The sequence below is a fragment of the Budorcas taxicolor genome, chromosome 3, assembly GCF_023091745.1.
Source record: "Budorcas taxicolor isolate Tak-1 chromosome 3, Takin1.1, whole genome shotgun sequence".
Taxonomy (NCBI): domain Eukaryota; kingdom Metazoa; phylum Chordata; class Mammalia; order Artiodactyla; family Bovidae; genus Budorcas; species Budorcas taxicolor.
Window position 1 is genome coordinate 43866909 of NC_068912.1, and position 15965 is coordinate 43882873.

At 38.2% G+C, this 15965-nt stretch overlaps 1 protein-coding gene across 1 annotated transcript in view; it reads right to left on the reverse strand.

Annotated features, from left to right (window-relative positions):
• The window catches only part of PALMD (palmdelphin), a 59289-nt gene that overhangs the window by 4335 nt on the left and 38989 nt on the right, over positions 1–15965 (reverse strand). Inside the window, exons 4-7 of the mRNA XM_052637419.1 lie at positions 3715–3829; positions 3543–3576; positions 3311–3424; positions 452–1546 (exon numbers count right to left, since the gene is read on the reverse strand). Coding sequence (XP_052493379.1) covers positions 452–1546; positions 3311–3424; positions 3543–3576; positions 3715–3829 — 1358 coding nt within the window. The remainder of the gene's footprint in view (positions 1–451; positions 1547–3310; positions 3425–3542; positions 3577–3714; positions 3830–15965) is intronic.

The window sequence follows — 15965 nt, forward strand, 5'->3', positions numbered from 1 at the left end:
ATAAAATTTGTTTTGTGTTTTTTCTTGCAAAATTAAGGCAATTTGTTAACTTAAGTAGGAAATCTAAACCACGAAGAGGCACAAAAAAAGGGCTGGCTTCATTTCTTCTGGGAAAAGATCTAATATTGATGACAATGTGATAGTGATTCAAACACATCCATACACAGTACCATACCATGGCAGAAGGCGAATTTCAAGTTACTAAGGTCAATCAATGCAATCCCTAAATAAGGCAACAGATTCTTGTTTCACTTTCTTTCTCTTTTGAAGTGACTTATTCACTTCGCTTATGATGATAATAACTCATATCAACATTAATTAAAAAAAATCTTAGCATCTGCTAGTCTATGAAGCATCAGAAAAAGCTGAGAGCAAGAAGGCTTGGTAACGACACAAAGAAAAGATTGTCACATGACTAAACAGCAGTGACAAGCCTTGTCATGTTTGTTACCTGTTAAGGATGGATCCTCAGTCCCGTCGCCTGCTATTTGAACGTCCAGTGGAGAATGATGGATGGGGCTCCCTAAGCTTTCTTCTTGTTCCTTCAGAGATATGGAGTTTTTATGGGGAGATTTATGGTTTGTGTTTTCATGAGGATTGACTTCTGGTCTCTTTCTCGGGAGCGGTGTTGGCTTGGCAGGCTGGAAAACCTGACTGTGGGGAGCTATGGGATGGTAGGCTGGTTTCTCAGCTTCTCCTTCACCCTCCTCCTCGTCATCAATCACAACCAGCTCAGCATGGATGATCCCATCATACCCAGTCAGAAGCTTCTTTTCTTCCTCATTGTCTTCTGCTTGCTGATACCCCATGAAAATCATTGTCACGGGCTCTTTCTCATCCAGGTCAGAAGGCAGGGAATGAACAATGTTATATCTAATGTCTTTCTCATCCTCCTGGCAAGGGGGTGAAGAACCCTGGCGTTCTGACTTCTCAACTAGCTCTCTGCTGGGACTCAGTCCTGCCTTTGGAGAGGGAGTATACCTGTCCTGCATTACATTTGGATCTTCCCAAGGAGCCCTCAGCCTCTTTTGTTGGATGTGGGGCATCTCCTCCGCTTGTTGAATCATTGATCGGGGATGAGGTATCGGCCGAACTGGGCTGATGTGATTGACATTGTTACCTCTCTCCTCTGCAAGTCCATTGTCCATGTTGTGTATGGATCCATTCACATCATTACCCAGTCCATTCGCTTTAATTTTTATCCTTTCTTGAAAGTTTGGTCCAGGAGTCACCTTCTCTCTCTGCGGAGTTGTAGGTCTGCAAAATGGATTGGCATATACAGGTTCGTGGTACTCTGTTGGGGATTTAGAATTTCTCTCTGAAGCCTGTCTTAAAAGTTCCTCCACTTCAACTGGTGCCAGGCCATCGGTGCCATTGTATGCTGCACTGTGATTAGAGCTTACTGCATAGACTGACTTTTGCCCGTCATCATAAACTTTTATCCCTGTACCTTTAAAGTCATCTGATGGGAGAGGTATTGAAGACAGGACTGTACTTTCTCCGGTCTTCAAGTCTTTTTCAACTTTGATTTCCATGGCATACAAAGCTGTTGAAAGACAGATTTGATCTCCAATTTAGTCAATTTTTCCTATTGTAAAGTAACTTGCTTTCATAGTGTTTATGTCCAGTATACATGTTGACATTCTTTTATGAGAAATCTTTTTAAAATTTCTGATTTATTCATTAAATATATAAAGACTAAAACTTTAATGACATGGAATTTTGTGCAAGGATGTATGAAATTACTAAAAAATGGGAAAGACTGAAGAAGGGAAGCTGATTGTTCCAAATGATAAGGATTTTCACTAGGAAACCAAAAGATGTTCCCTTTCTAATGAGAAAATCTGACACAACAGATTTACATTCTTTTATATTGCTCAGTAGGAAGAATCAGAGTTTTCTTTTTAGTAAGGAAGAATATGTTACTCTGTGCATTACTGTTGGTAAAGGCTGAGCAAGGTATATTTTATTATGCTACATCCTTGCTGTACAGCCCTGCAATGTGTTGAAATTAGAGAGGTGTGTTCTAAAGTTTTCATAGCTGGGAGGTGGTTAAATGTTGAACTGGTACTGAAGAGGCAAGAAGAAGGCTAGAATCACATGCCTTATGCTTGTTTCTTTTCATTTTCACTCCCACTTTTAAGAAGGGCTACAAATAGAGCAGTATCAGCTGTATTAAAACAACTGAACTGGGGGGAAATGGTTGTTTGGGGGAAGCTGCAATCTGTTTCATGGCCCTGGCAATATCTCGATGCACGTATACATGCTCAGTTGCTCAGCTATGCTGACTTTCAGTGATCCCATGGACGGCAGCCCACCAGGCTCCTTCTCCATGGGATTATCCAGGCAAGAATACTAGAGCGGGTTGCCGTTTCCTCCTTCAGGGAGGATCCTAATGGCCAGGATCGTGACTGGCAGAGTAAAGCTAATGGGATCCTGGGCAACATTACAATGTGGCACTGACTGTTTTTGTGTCCCCCATCTTCCTCTTTGGAGACATCTTGCATTTCATCTCTCCCCCCAGCCTGGTGGTTCTTGGCCTTCCCTGGCTACCCAACTAAAATTGTAATACACTCACCCACATGTGCCCTTTCCCCCTTCTCTGCATTATTCTTCTCTTTAGCATTTTTGCTTCCTAATATATTTCATTTATTTACCTAATTTTTAACCTATTGTCTCCCTTACAATGTCAGCTTTTATTCTCCCTTAGAATGAGGGCAGAGATTTTTGCTGTTTTATTCACTACTGTATTCCCAGTGTGAAAACTGAGCTTGGTATTGAACTTGGCACTGAGTATTTGTTGAATGAATGAATGATTGCTCCCTGAAGGTAAAGTATCACTTCTCTTTCACTCTAAAATTCAAAGGTTCGCTCTCTGCCCCTATACAAGCCTTAATTTTCCCGGGGCCATTGACATTAGTTTCACGCAACCATTCTCACATAGGGGTAAATAATGCCTGACCTCAGGGAGAATACTTTTGTTCATTCATCTAATCTTATTCTAATGTCTACTACACAGAATATGTTGGGAGAAATATTTTTGAGCAAGAGAGCTTTGTTTCAAGAGCTTCTTGTCTCCTTTAGGTCTTTATCTTCCCTGTCCTTACCTAGTTTGCTGAGGAATAAAATGCATGGAAGAAATACTGTAACCCCATTGTTGCTACTAATACAAGTGACTTACCTCATGGAACTTTGTAAAATGGACCATTACTTAACCTGGAAGGATAGGATATTACAGCAAGTTGCTAATATTTGATATTGTAAAATATGAATTTGAGAACCTACCATTGAAGACAAAGTTTTTATATACCTTTTCTGTTTTGTTCATCATCTTCTATTCTTTCATTTCTTTCCTTCCTTAACCTGGAAGGTATGTAGGATTTTGGAAGATCGGGGATATTAGCATAGATGTCTTCAATCGACTCTGTAAAATTCATATTAATTCAAAATACATTTAAAGTATACTTACAATAGAGAAAAGTTTCGGCAGGCTAATCAAAAAATATCTTAGTTTGACATAACATAGACTGTTCAAGACATACCTCCTGATGTTTCTTCCTTTTCCACCTTCACAGACTATAAGAGAAAAGAATTCTCCATGATTAATACAGTTTAAAAATAAATTCTAAATGTGAATATACTTTGAAGAATTATATACTATTTGTGGAATCATTTTGGGAGGGAGTCATAATTTTCAAATCAGCTAATGCTCACCCTTATTATGTCTTCTGTCGTCCTCTCAACTGATTTCAGTTTCTTTAAAATTGCTTCTTCATTGGTTGAGATTTGCAGTTCAGCCTTTTCAAGATCTTGGATCTCTTTCTCAAGTCTGAATAAAGATATACTTTATATTGTTTAAAACAATACAAATACGAAGCCCTCAAGGATATAGTTCCCATATATCAACTTTACTTGGACTATTGCATGTAAGTATCCAGATACCATATAAGAACTTAGCATTATACCAAACATCACATTAAGTACATAGAAGATACCCAATACCTGACTTTGACTTACTTTTCAAGTTGTTTGTTTTTGACAGGGGGGATTCTCAGGTAAAATATTTGACCCTTGGTCCCATTTTCTTCATTACAACTACTAACGTTACTTCCAAATGAAATCGAGAGATTTCTCTTACAAAGAGACATAAGTTTAAAGTTGGACCTGGCTATTATAAACAATTAGCCAGGACATGGAAGCACATGTACCCCAATGTTCATCGCAGCACTGTTTATAATAGCCAGGACATGGAAACAACCTAGATGTCCATCAGCAGATGAATGGATGAGAAAGCTGTGGTACATATACACAATGGAGTATTACTCAGCCGTTAAAAAGAATACATTTGAATCGGTTCTAATGAGGTGGATGAAATGGAGCCTATTATACAAAGTAAGTCAGAAAGAAAAACATCAATACAGTATACTAACACATATATATGGAATTTAGAAAGATGGCAATGATGACCCTGTATGCAAGACAGCAAAAAAGACAGATGTGTATAGCGGACTTTTGGACTCAGAGGGAGAGGGAGAGGGTGGGATGATTTGGGAGAATGGCATTGAAACATGTATACTATCATGTAAGAATCGAATCGCCAGTCTATGTCCGATGCAGGATACAGCATGCTTGGGGCTGGTGCACGGGGATGACCCAGAGGGATGTTGTGGGGAGGGAGGTGAGAGGGGGGTTCATGTTTGGGATCGCATGTATACCCGTGGTGGATTCATGTCAATGTATGGCAAAACCAATACAGTATTGTAAAGTAAAATAAAGTAAAAATTAAAAAAAAAAAAAATAAAGTTGGACCAAAAGGAATGGTCCATCTGTCATTAATACTGTAGATTGCCAATTTTTCTTACCCAAGTTTTCATAGAAATTACTTGGAGAAACATTGTAATTTTATTTTCTTGCCAAGCAACACTTTATAACATTATAATCATTATATTTGATTTAAAAATCGTAACTATTTAACACTTAAAAGCCCTGCATATCCTAACACTGAAAATAACACTTCATTTTAATTTTGGTTTTCTAAAAGTTGCTGTATTATAGTGAGTAGTGTTCTATTATAGTGAGTGAAGAGGTGAGAAATGGACAAAATCTAATACAGTGGCTTCAGTTGCTGTTGTTTATAGAGGCTACGTTTCCTAGATTAAAAAAAATAAATTATCACATGATCTAACAAAGTGTAAGGGAACTCATAGGGACAGAAACAGACATTTGAAATTGGATTGTCACATCCTGAGCTGGTATCTTGACTAGTTTAGAGCTGTGTGTCAGATTCAAGTTAATTCCAGGGTGTGGCATCATGACCTCTCTCCGGAATAAAAGGACACTAGCACTGGCATTCACAAAGTTAGGAAAGCTGGCCCTTGGCATCCATGAAACATACATAATTTCTCAGGCAAATACTCTGAGCTCTAAAATCAGCTGCCTCAATGGATGGCTGCTTAGACACAGCAGCTAGTTCAGGAGACGACAGCTGTGGGTATTAGTGTCAGCTAGGATAATTGTCAGTTTTCTTGACTTCTTTCTTTAAGATGATCATGCATCTGGCAGCTCAAAATCCCTGTCCTATTGTCACACCAATAAAAGTCCAAGATATGGTCAAGCAGATCATTCTACTTATTGCTTTCATTTCAAAGTTCTGACTTGCCTGCTGCCTATAACTGTTGGTAGTTGGCTGTTTATAGCTGAGGTGCTCTTGCATATCATAAAACTCCAAGTAAAATGCAGTACTTCTGGTTTCTTAGAAGTCAGTAATGTGTGATGCCAATCTCTTAAAATCCCTCCATGTCCACAGTAGTACAGTTGCCCTTCGGTAGAGTTGTGGGGCTATATGTTGGTTGCTAGCATGGAAAGTTGAATACTACAAGTGATAGATCTGGACTGTTCTGTCTCTGCTACTCACTACTTGTAAAAGCCAATTCTTTAAACTTTCCTGAAACTCAGTTTTGCAATATGTACAATGAGGATATAGTATATACCTTACTTGATGCAGAAACTTGGTAAAGCTAAGAAGAGGTGATGTCTTTGAAAGCACATTAAACATAGTTGAGGGACATCCCTGATGGTCCAGTGGCTAAGACTCTGTGCTCCAGTCTGGAGTTCAATCCTTGCTCAGGGAACTGGATCTATATGCCACGACTAAAGATCTTGCATGCCATAATAAAGATGGAAGATCCCATATGTCGCAATGAAGTCCCACAGGCAAATAAATATTTAAAAGTAAATATAATTGATATCAGATGTAAATGTTATTTTGGTGTAATTATCAAAGTTTTTCTGCAATACATCATGTCTCTCTTCCGTTGTCTTGTTCTGCAGGTTCCTTTCTCTGATAGCATGTTAGAGATAATCTAATGGGGAGCCTTTGGGTAGAAAAGAAGAAGGCTCAAGTCATTGCTGCATAAAGCTCTCAGGCTCCAGCTGTGGAATCAGGTGGACCTGGGCTTGAATTCTGGTTCATCTATCAAGTTCCTGGGTGACCCTGGACAAGTCACCAGACCTCACTAAGGCTCATTGTTTCCATTCTTTTAAAAATGTTTGTTTAGCATTTACTTTGTACCAGGCACCATCCTGCATGCTGAGACGTAATGGTGAACACAGCGGTTCCTGCCCTCAAGGACTACATTCTAGTGGATAGTATATGAATACAGGAGCTGGCAACCTTTTCCTGTGAAGGCCGGATAGTAAATACTTTAGGTTTTGCAGGCCACATATGGTTTATATTGCTTATTCATCTTTATTTTTTTTTTACTTTTATAATATTTTAATAGTGTAAAAACCATTTCTAGCTCATGGCTATACAAAAAGTTGGCCATGGCTAAATTTGCTAACTCATTAAAATGTATATATGTATGGCCCCGGATTAAATCTAGCCCTGAACTTTACACACACACACACACCCCTCATATATTTACTTACAAATATACATATACACATATATATATATACATAATAAACAAATGTGTATATATACACACATACATTTATTTATAAAGAAAAATATTTCCTTGAAAAAAGAAGCTAAGGGTTATAAACAGAAGAATATAAGAGACAGAGGGTGCCTAGGAAGGGTGTTCTATTTTAGATAGTGTGGTGATGGAGAATCTCTGACAAGGTGTCATTTGGGCAGAGACATAAAGGAAATGAGGGAGAGACACACAGGAGTGTTAAAGGGAGTGTACTTCACAGAGAGGAAAAGTCACTTCAAAACTTGAAATAATAGCTGAGGGATTAAGGAGGCAAATGATGAGAAATGAAGTCAGAGATGGGGTGGCCACCAGATCATACAGGGTTTTCTGCATGGTAATGCCTTTGGGAATTCTGAGAAGAGGAAAAACCTGCCAGGACTTGAAATTTAAACAATTATATTGGCTGCTGTGTGGAGAATAAACTGGAGCAAGCAAACATGGAGGTCTCAGTTGTAATAATTCAGATAAAGATGGCTTAATCCAGGGTCCTTGCTGGTTGAAGAGTGAAAAGTAATTGGATTCTGGAAACATTTCAAGGAAAGAACTGCCAGGATATGTTGATAGATTACATGTGAGATGTGAAAAAAGAGAAATGTCCAGAGTGATTGGAATGTTTATGATCTGAAAAATTGGAAAACTGTGAATGCAAGTAGTCAAATAGTAATCTGGGAAGGAGAAGGAAGGAGATTGGTGGGGGATGTGTTAAATTTGAGACAGTCAAATGGTGACATGGAGAAGACAGGTATAAAAGTTGGGAGGTTAACTAAGCCTGGGTTTGAAGATATAAATTTAGGAGTTGGTATTTATAGCCATAGGAGTGGATGAAATCTTCTAGAAAGTCAGGGATTCCAAGGACTGAATCCTGGGGCAATTAAACATTTAGCCACCTGGGCAATGTTAAGTAGGGTTCGTGTGTGTGTGTGTGTGTTAGTCATTCAGTCATGTCCAATTCTTTGTGACCGCATGGACTGTAGCCTACCAGACTCTTCTGTCCATGGAATTCTCTGGGCAAGAATATTAGAGTGGATTGCCTTGTCCTTTTCTAGGGGATCTTCCCAACCCAGGGATTGAACCTGGATCTCCTGCATTGCAGGCAGATTTGTAGGGTTTAATAAGGAATAAAAGAAATAGTGAACACTTGGCTAATGCTAGTTTTCTCCTGTCATTGTTCCTTTATATTCCTGGGGTACAGAGATAGAGCTCTCGCTCTGCCTGTGCAGTTACATCTCAGGGGAGTATGAAAGGCACTGGTGTTTGTAGTTGCTTTCCTCTGTAAAGAGGCCCATGGATAATGTAATGTCAGGCAGTACTCATGAATATCTTTATTTTTATTTTTTTTTCTTTTATTTATTTATTTATTTATTTATTTATTTTTAATTTTAAAATCTTTAATTCTTACATGTGTTCCCAAACATGAACCCCCCTCCTCATGAATATCTTTAGATTAATACGGTAAGAATATGAGGTTGAAAGCCTGTCAGCATCATCAGAATAACTGCTAATGAATGTTTCTGGAGGTTTTCAAGTCTTTGGTAAAAACTGAATTAATATGAGGCTGCTGTCAAATGACACATCACGATGCATGAGTGAAAACAAAATAGATGCAAACACACACACTTTTCTCTCCTTTATCACTTAGCTACAACCAACTCTCTGTAAATAGAATAATAAGGAAGCATCTTGGTGCTAATTACTTGGAATTGCAAAATCCTGTAGTAGATGCTTACTTTTACAGAAAATTTCTTAAAATTCTCACTTTAATATTTTATTTTTATATGTTGATCTGACACTTCTGTATATTATTTGTGGACAACATAAATATAAAAGGGATAAATGTTAGAGTTTTTTTCCTTTCGAAACAGCTTTCTAAAAGATTAGGATGTCAGTGGGAGTAATGGGAGGCCCAGGGTAGGAAACTGGCTTCTCTCCCATGGTTCTTTTCACAAGATCAGAGCTCTGAGGGGCAGGTGCTGCAGTAGCCCAGCAGTAGAAGAGGAGGTCTCACAAGCTCCATATCAGATAATGGATCAAGCTTTTGAGGAATGAGGATTCTTAAGGAATATACAAATTACAACTGGTAGGTAGGTGCTATTTTGTATAGCCAGTACAGTGGGTCTCAACTGAGGGCGATTTCTTTCCTGAGGTCATTTGGCAATGTCTGGAGACAGTTTTGGTTCTCACAACTTAGGAAGTGCTACTGGCATCTAGTGAGTAGAGGCTGGGGATGCTGCTGAACATCCTATAATACAGGGCACAGACCCCCCACAACAAGGACTTATCTCATTCAGATTGTCAGTAGTGTTGAGGTAGACAAGCCTATGACACCTAATACATTGCCTAGTCTAGTATAGGTGCTTGATACATGCTTTATAAAGGATGTTGAAGTATTTGTCTTTGGGATATTTTTACTTTTTCCTCACTATTTTTCTCTTCCACTTAGCCATAATATAGGATCCAAATTTATTACTTGTTGAAAAGAATTTGATCATCCTATTTTTATTTAAAATTATTAATTGGGTTAACTTGCTTTTCAAGTCTCTTTCTGTCTATATATATAAATTAGTCTGTGTGTTTGTGCTCAGTCGTGTCTGACTTTTTGCAGCCCCATGGACTGTAGCCTGCCAGGTTCCTCTGCCCTCTAGGCCACTTTGTCCATGGAATTTTCCAGACAAGAATACTGGAGTGGGTTTCCATTTTCCACTCCAATATATATATATATATGTACATATAAATATATACTTATTTATTTCCTGACTCAGTGACTATTCATAATTAAGTGGATACTTAACTCTGATTTGAAGCTCCAAAAATGCAAGGCTTACATTAGGGCCTCACATCCAATACTTTCCCAAAGATTTTGGTGGAGAGAAAATTTAGCAAGTATAAGTGAAGTAGTGGAGTAATATATGTGTCTATATCTGTATGTATGTGTAGATACATTTGTATATGGACATTTATGTGTACATCTATGTCTGTATTTTTTATGTGTGCATACAATTTTAGTTTTACATGTAAATATAAATCTATAGTATATACACATGTATATGTAAAACTAATTTTTTTTTTGACTTGGGGGGGATAACTCTAACCTTCACTGGCTTATCTTTCAGCTGATGGGTTAGAATTTCCATAAGCGCTGCCATTCCCATCTTTAGAAGGTATTACTTTTCTCAGTGGGAACTGAGTTCCTAGAAATGCTGATTCAGTTTGGTGAGAAACAGGAAGCAGAGAAAGAGAAATGTTCTTCCTGGTCCTCCTGGGCTGTTAGGTGGGGTCTGATGGATGAGTTAGTACCTTTCTCCCTCAGTTTCTGAGAGATGTTAAGCAGGTATCCTGTGCCAGTTTAGATAAGCAAACTACCCAAAAAAGGATTTGTAATGCTATCCATTATTGGAATTTTTCCTCTCCCTATTTGTTGGAGAAAAATAGGGTTATTTTCAAGAACTCCCTAGGTGAAAGCAGGTAGCTTTTGTTTCATGCACTGTTCTAGTAATAACTTCCCTTAATCATCGTGAGATAATGTCCCCAGTCCAGTTCCAATGTGCAATTTTTTTGTCTTAGAAAAAGGACAGCACAGAAATGCTAGATGCGCCAAGAAAGGGTTATTTCAGAGGGCAATTTTTTCTGCTGCTAAGGAGTCCATTATCTCTTTCAGTTTTTGGTGGCATTAGCAAGGACTAACAACCTGATAGAGTTTGCTATTAGGGGCCAAAGGAGAATTCAGAGAAAAAAAATTTTAAGAATCTGTGCCCTACCTTACAGCACTTCACTTGTTAGTAATTATAATAACATTTAATATGTATTGAGTATTTATACTTTACCAGGCACTGGCCTAATTAGTCCTCATAACAGCCCCCATGAGTACTGTTATTAGTTCCATTTGACAGATGAGCAAGCTGAGCCTCTAGAAAGGCAATTGATCGTTTCAGACAGCCTGTGGCAGGATGGAATTTGCAATCAAGTCTCTGCCAGTAGAGCCTGAGCTCTTAACTCCTTGCTAATTAGCCACTGTGGGAACAAAACTTTTAAAAAAATGGATTCTTATGAACTTACAAGCAACATTCATTTGCTAATCAGTATGAAAGGATTTTTTACTTTTCATAATAATAAAGTGAGGATTGAAATGCTAGCTGGAGTCTACCAACATGTAACAATGTTGACTCATTACCTCTAAAGGTAATATGTCTTTCCTGATCTTCATTAGAATGATTTTGCTGTGCTGAGAATGTCTCTGCTTAGTGGTCCAGTCAGTACAACCAGGATTAAAGTCCAGGCTTCATCATTTTTCTCTTTGGTTGCTTGAGTTTGGTTTTTGGTAACAGTGCTTAGAATATCCTTTTTCAAAGAGTCTGAGGTTTCATAAACTAGTTCTACTTTATAGAGATACTTTATTTGCTTGGTCATAAGATTATTGTTCAAAGTAATGGAAGCTTTAGGTCTTAAATATAAAACCAGTTATGCAATTTGATTATAATACCACAGTTTGAATGTAATCACCAATGCTATGTTTGAGATTAAATTTATGACTGGCTTTAGCTATTTACTTTGAAAGGACTGATGAATTACCTGTGTCTTGGTATCACAAGCTCTATTATTAAAGGTAGGACTATATCCAAAGAGAGGTCCCAATTTACACTTCTCTGGGATGGCCTGAGCCAGCAGGTCTTAGATCCAGGCCAGGCCACCACTGATGTACCTCTGAGAATAGCTGATAGAAGTGCTAGGACCACCTCTCCAACCCTACCCCAAGCTGGATAAGGAAGAATCTAGTTTCTCTGGAGAGTCACAGGCTCTCAGATAAGTTTGCCTCCAACAAGGTATTGAATTCAGTGAGGAGTGGTGAGCAATTTTAACCATTGACTCTTCCGTTGGGCCATAGGTTCTTTCCTTTCCTCCGCACTGAATCTTGGGAAAACAGGAGGTGGCTGCTGGTTTACCTACGCTGTGGAGTTTTTTGTGTGTGAAGGTCCACTTTTTCTCTTCCAGCCCTACTCATGGAAATGGAAAGTGAGCTTTTATCAAAACTAACACACTTGGCTTAAATATTAAACCCCTCCAAACTTCAGTTTTCTCATTTGGGGAATAATAATAGTATGCACAAAGGGTTGTCTTAAGGACGTAAATGAGATAATGTCTGTAAGTTTTCAGCACAGGGCTTGGCATAGAGAAGTTCCTCAATAGGGCCTCAGATGGCGCTTGTGGTAAAGAACCTGCCTGCCAGTTTAGGAGATGTAAAAGACGCAGGATTGATCCCTCGGTGGGGAAGACCCCCTGGAAGAAGGCATGGCAAGCTACTTCAGAATTCTTGTCTGGAGGATCCCACGGACAAAAGAGCCAGGCGGGAAACAGTCCGTAGGTTCGCGAAGAGTCAGACATGACTGAAGTGACTTAGCAACAGCAGCAGCAGCAGCACAGGGTTTGACATAGAGAAATTCTTCAATAAGGGTTAGTTACCCCTGGCTCCTCCTCAGTTTTCTAAGGAGAGGAGGGCCATCTCTGACAAATCTAGTGAAAGAGAAAATCTACCAGGTCCGTTTTTAGATTTGATCTTCAACCTTAATATCAATTATTTTAGAGCAAGCATTGTGCTACTATAGCTTCAGGGACACATCCATTCTTGAAAATACGGTTCTAGTCAGAAAACAATAACAGTGCTTCAGCATTCTTAGAATATTCATAATATTTATGAGATAGTGTCTGTTTAATAAATGATGTCTAATTCATGAAAGAATGTGCTAGTCTGCCTTGACAACCTGCTGATTCCATACGCTCACCCCAAGTCCATTCCTCCTGTTCTTTTTAGTAATAAAACTCCCGGAGTTTTATTTGTCTCTCTGCTGCTCTGCTGCAGATTATATTTCCCATTCTTTGCATTTAAATGATATCATGTGACTAAATGCTGGCCAATAAGATACTAGCAGGAGTGACCTCTGCAATTTTCAGGTCATATCCTTAAAATAGAGCTGTTTGCCCTCCATTTATCTTCCCCTTCCTAAGCTGAAATGCAGACGTGGTGAGGTCAGCTTCCTTTGATCTTGACCAAGGGCATCTCTTAGATGGTAGCAAAACAACAAGACAGAAAGAAACAGGGTTTCTTGATCATCTTATGTAACGTTGCTGCTCCCCTCCCTTGAATTTCTCCCAGCTAGGATCGGTATGTGTAGGAGGAAAATGAACCTTTCTAATATTGTTTAAGCCACTGTTCTTCTAGAGTCTTTTAAGCAATAAAACCAGTGTGCAAATTATTACATAACCTTATGGAGGATGAATCTTGATGTGACAAATTTTATGAATTTTTTTTCAGAACTTTTTTGTTGATTTGCAGAATTAGTCATTAGTATATTATGCTTTAGGTAGTTTACCAGTAAAAATAGAAAATAAATCAGTTTTTGCTCCTGGTAGTTAAAGAATTTATGTGTTTCTAAATGACACATCAAATCTAACATGGTTTGTGTTGGCAATAACTAGTTAATACTGAAAGGCTAAGGTTTGCAATGAAAAAAGGAAATCTTATTTTATCTTTTAATCATAACTGATCTAAAAATAGCTCAAATTGCAATGGATACTGTTGAGTACATACAGCTGATGACTTCAGTCAGATATTCTTGACTATAGTATGTTGATCACATATCATGGGCAGCTACATTGTTATAATGGGTCAGAGATTATAGATATTTTATCTGTATAGATAATGTGGCCAATGAGAATGTCAAGCTGTATTTTCTCAATAAAATTAAAGGTATGTCATCCAGATGAATATAGGCTGTTTTATTTTTAAAGTTGAGGTCCAATAAATTTCATCAAACATTTAACAAACTTTTAAATGTCAGGCACATTTTATTCACCAAGCTGAAACAAAAATATATCAAAAAAGATGGAGATTACCCCTCTGCATGGACATAGGAGAAGAATTGCCTTACAATCAGCCCCTGCTCAAGAGCATGGGTATAACAAGAAAGCTCTAACTCACCAGTGCAAATAATCACATGCCATGGGTAAGTCTGCCAGAGAATTAAAGGGCATTTGGCATACAGCAAACACTGTTTTCCCCAAGCCAGATCTACTGCCTCTAATCCTGAGCACTGAAGAACAGGACGAGCAAATACAGCACAATAGCTTCAAGATAACTCCAGGCGGAGAGCTGGGCTGACAGGGACATTGAAACAAGTGTCAGTTTGCTCTGATAATTGGGAACAGAGTAGATATTTAGAAAAACTGAATAACTTATACTTACATGGGGGCAGTTTTTGCATGGGTGAATATTATCTCCTAATATAACTTTATAAATATTAACAATTATCTTATGGGCAGACAATACTCCCATGATTTGAAACTGCCTGGTAGGCAGGTAATGTCAAAAGAGAATGACTTAGCAGAAAAGCAAACCCTCTTACTCAGAGTATTTTGTAAATTAAGGGTTGCGTGTGCCATGAAAAACAAGACACCAAACTGGTTTTCAGAGAATCAGGTGCTTTTATGTCCAAGTTACAAATGGAATTTTCAAATGAATGCAAATAAACCCACACCCTGGATGTTGGTGTGATATGGCAAATTGGCTACTTTTGAGCTTCTCAAATGTTCTGCCAGACAGAAGCAGAGTGTGTGGTTTTAATTAGAGCCTGGAGAGAACCTTGCAGGACATGCCAAACACTTATTAAGAGCTGAATAACTATAATAATAATTCAAATTGACCTCTACATAGGTGGCATGAATTTCCTGAGTGACCTTCAAATACTGTTGTAGCTAGGTCATGGGAAGTTAACTGCAGATACACTTATCCATGATTTTGGAAAGTTTTTTTCCTTAAAAAAATAAGTCATAAGGGAAAAATATTTTAGTGAATATACTACTTGTATATTACAAAATAACAAAACATATTCAGTGATATATACAGCCAGTGACTGTCTCCATTCAGAAATAATTACTGGCTTTGTGTCTTGTAACCCTTAACATTTATCTCTAAAAGTATTATAGAGAAGGCACTGTATTTTTCACTTCTATTCACTTCATTTTTACTTTGCTCCTAGTGTTAATTGTTCATACTTGATGCCAAGAACAGGACTCTTATTATTTGAGCACCAAAAATATAAAACCCAAGCTCAATATAACATAGAATAACCAACAAAGACCAGTTAGCCTTGGGTGGTCTAAATGAACTAAGTGACATTTGCTTTATGTCAGACAAAACAGGCATTGCAAGGGGGTGGTGTGGAAGTTTTCCGAGCTGTAAATTTAGTCTCTGGGGACTCTCCTGGGGAATGGGGAGGCCTAGGCCCCGTGGTAACATAGAGCCTTTCTCTCACATGAGTCTCTGCTTCTGAGCCTTCTTTCCTCATGCCCACCACCTGGAAGGTGGATAACTGAAACAAACGCTCTTCCCACTTTCCGGATTGTTCAGTTGTTTGTTCTTTCTTTACTCACAGTCATAGTTCTATGACATCCCTGATAACAGCCTTAAATTTGTGTTTCAAGTTACTGAAAATTATTTTGAATGGGATAATTAATGTCAGAGTTCTTTGAAAAGTTAAAGAATGTAAACAGAGGTAAACACACATAAAGATTTGCTTTGAGGAGTTTATGATTCTTGAATTGCTTCTGGAAGAATAAAGACATATGCGGCAGGTTTTTAATAAATGCTCATTATTTATTAAATAAGGAATAAGCAGTGTGAAACATGATGGACAAGGTCTGGAGTCAGAAAGATCTGTGTGTGACTGTATGAGACTTCTAGGTCATCTGTTATAAGGTTCATGGCTTTCTGTGCTTTAGTGATCTTATGTGTAAAACAAGCTTAATTAGATTTCCCCCAAAGAATTGTCATTCTCAAAATAATGCTTATTATGTAATATGTACTCCGTAAAGGATAGTTGTTATTATTGAATTGCAATCGGGTGATGGGAGCAGTCTCAGAGGTGACTCTAATCTGCCTTTTAGCCTACCATTGTTGTCGGGGAGTGTTTATTTTAGGTGAACATTTAAATTCTT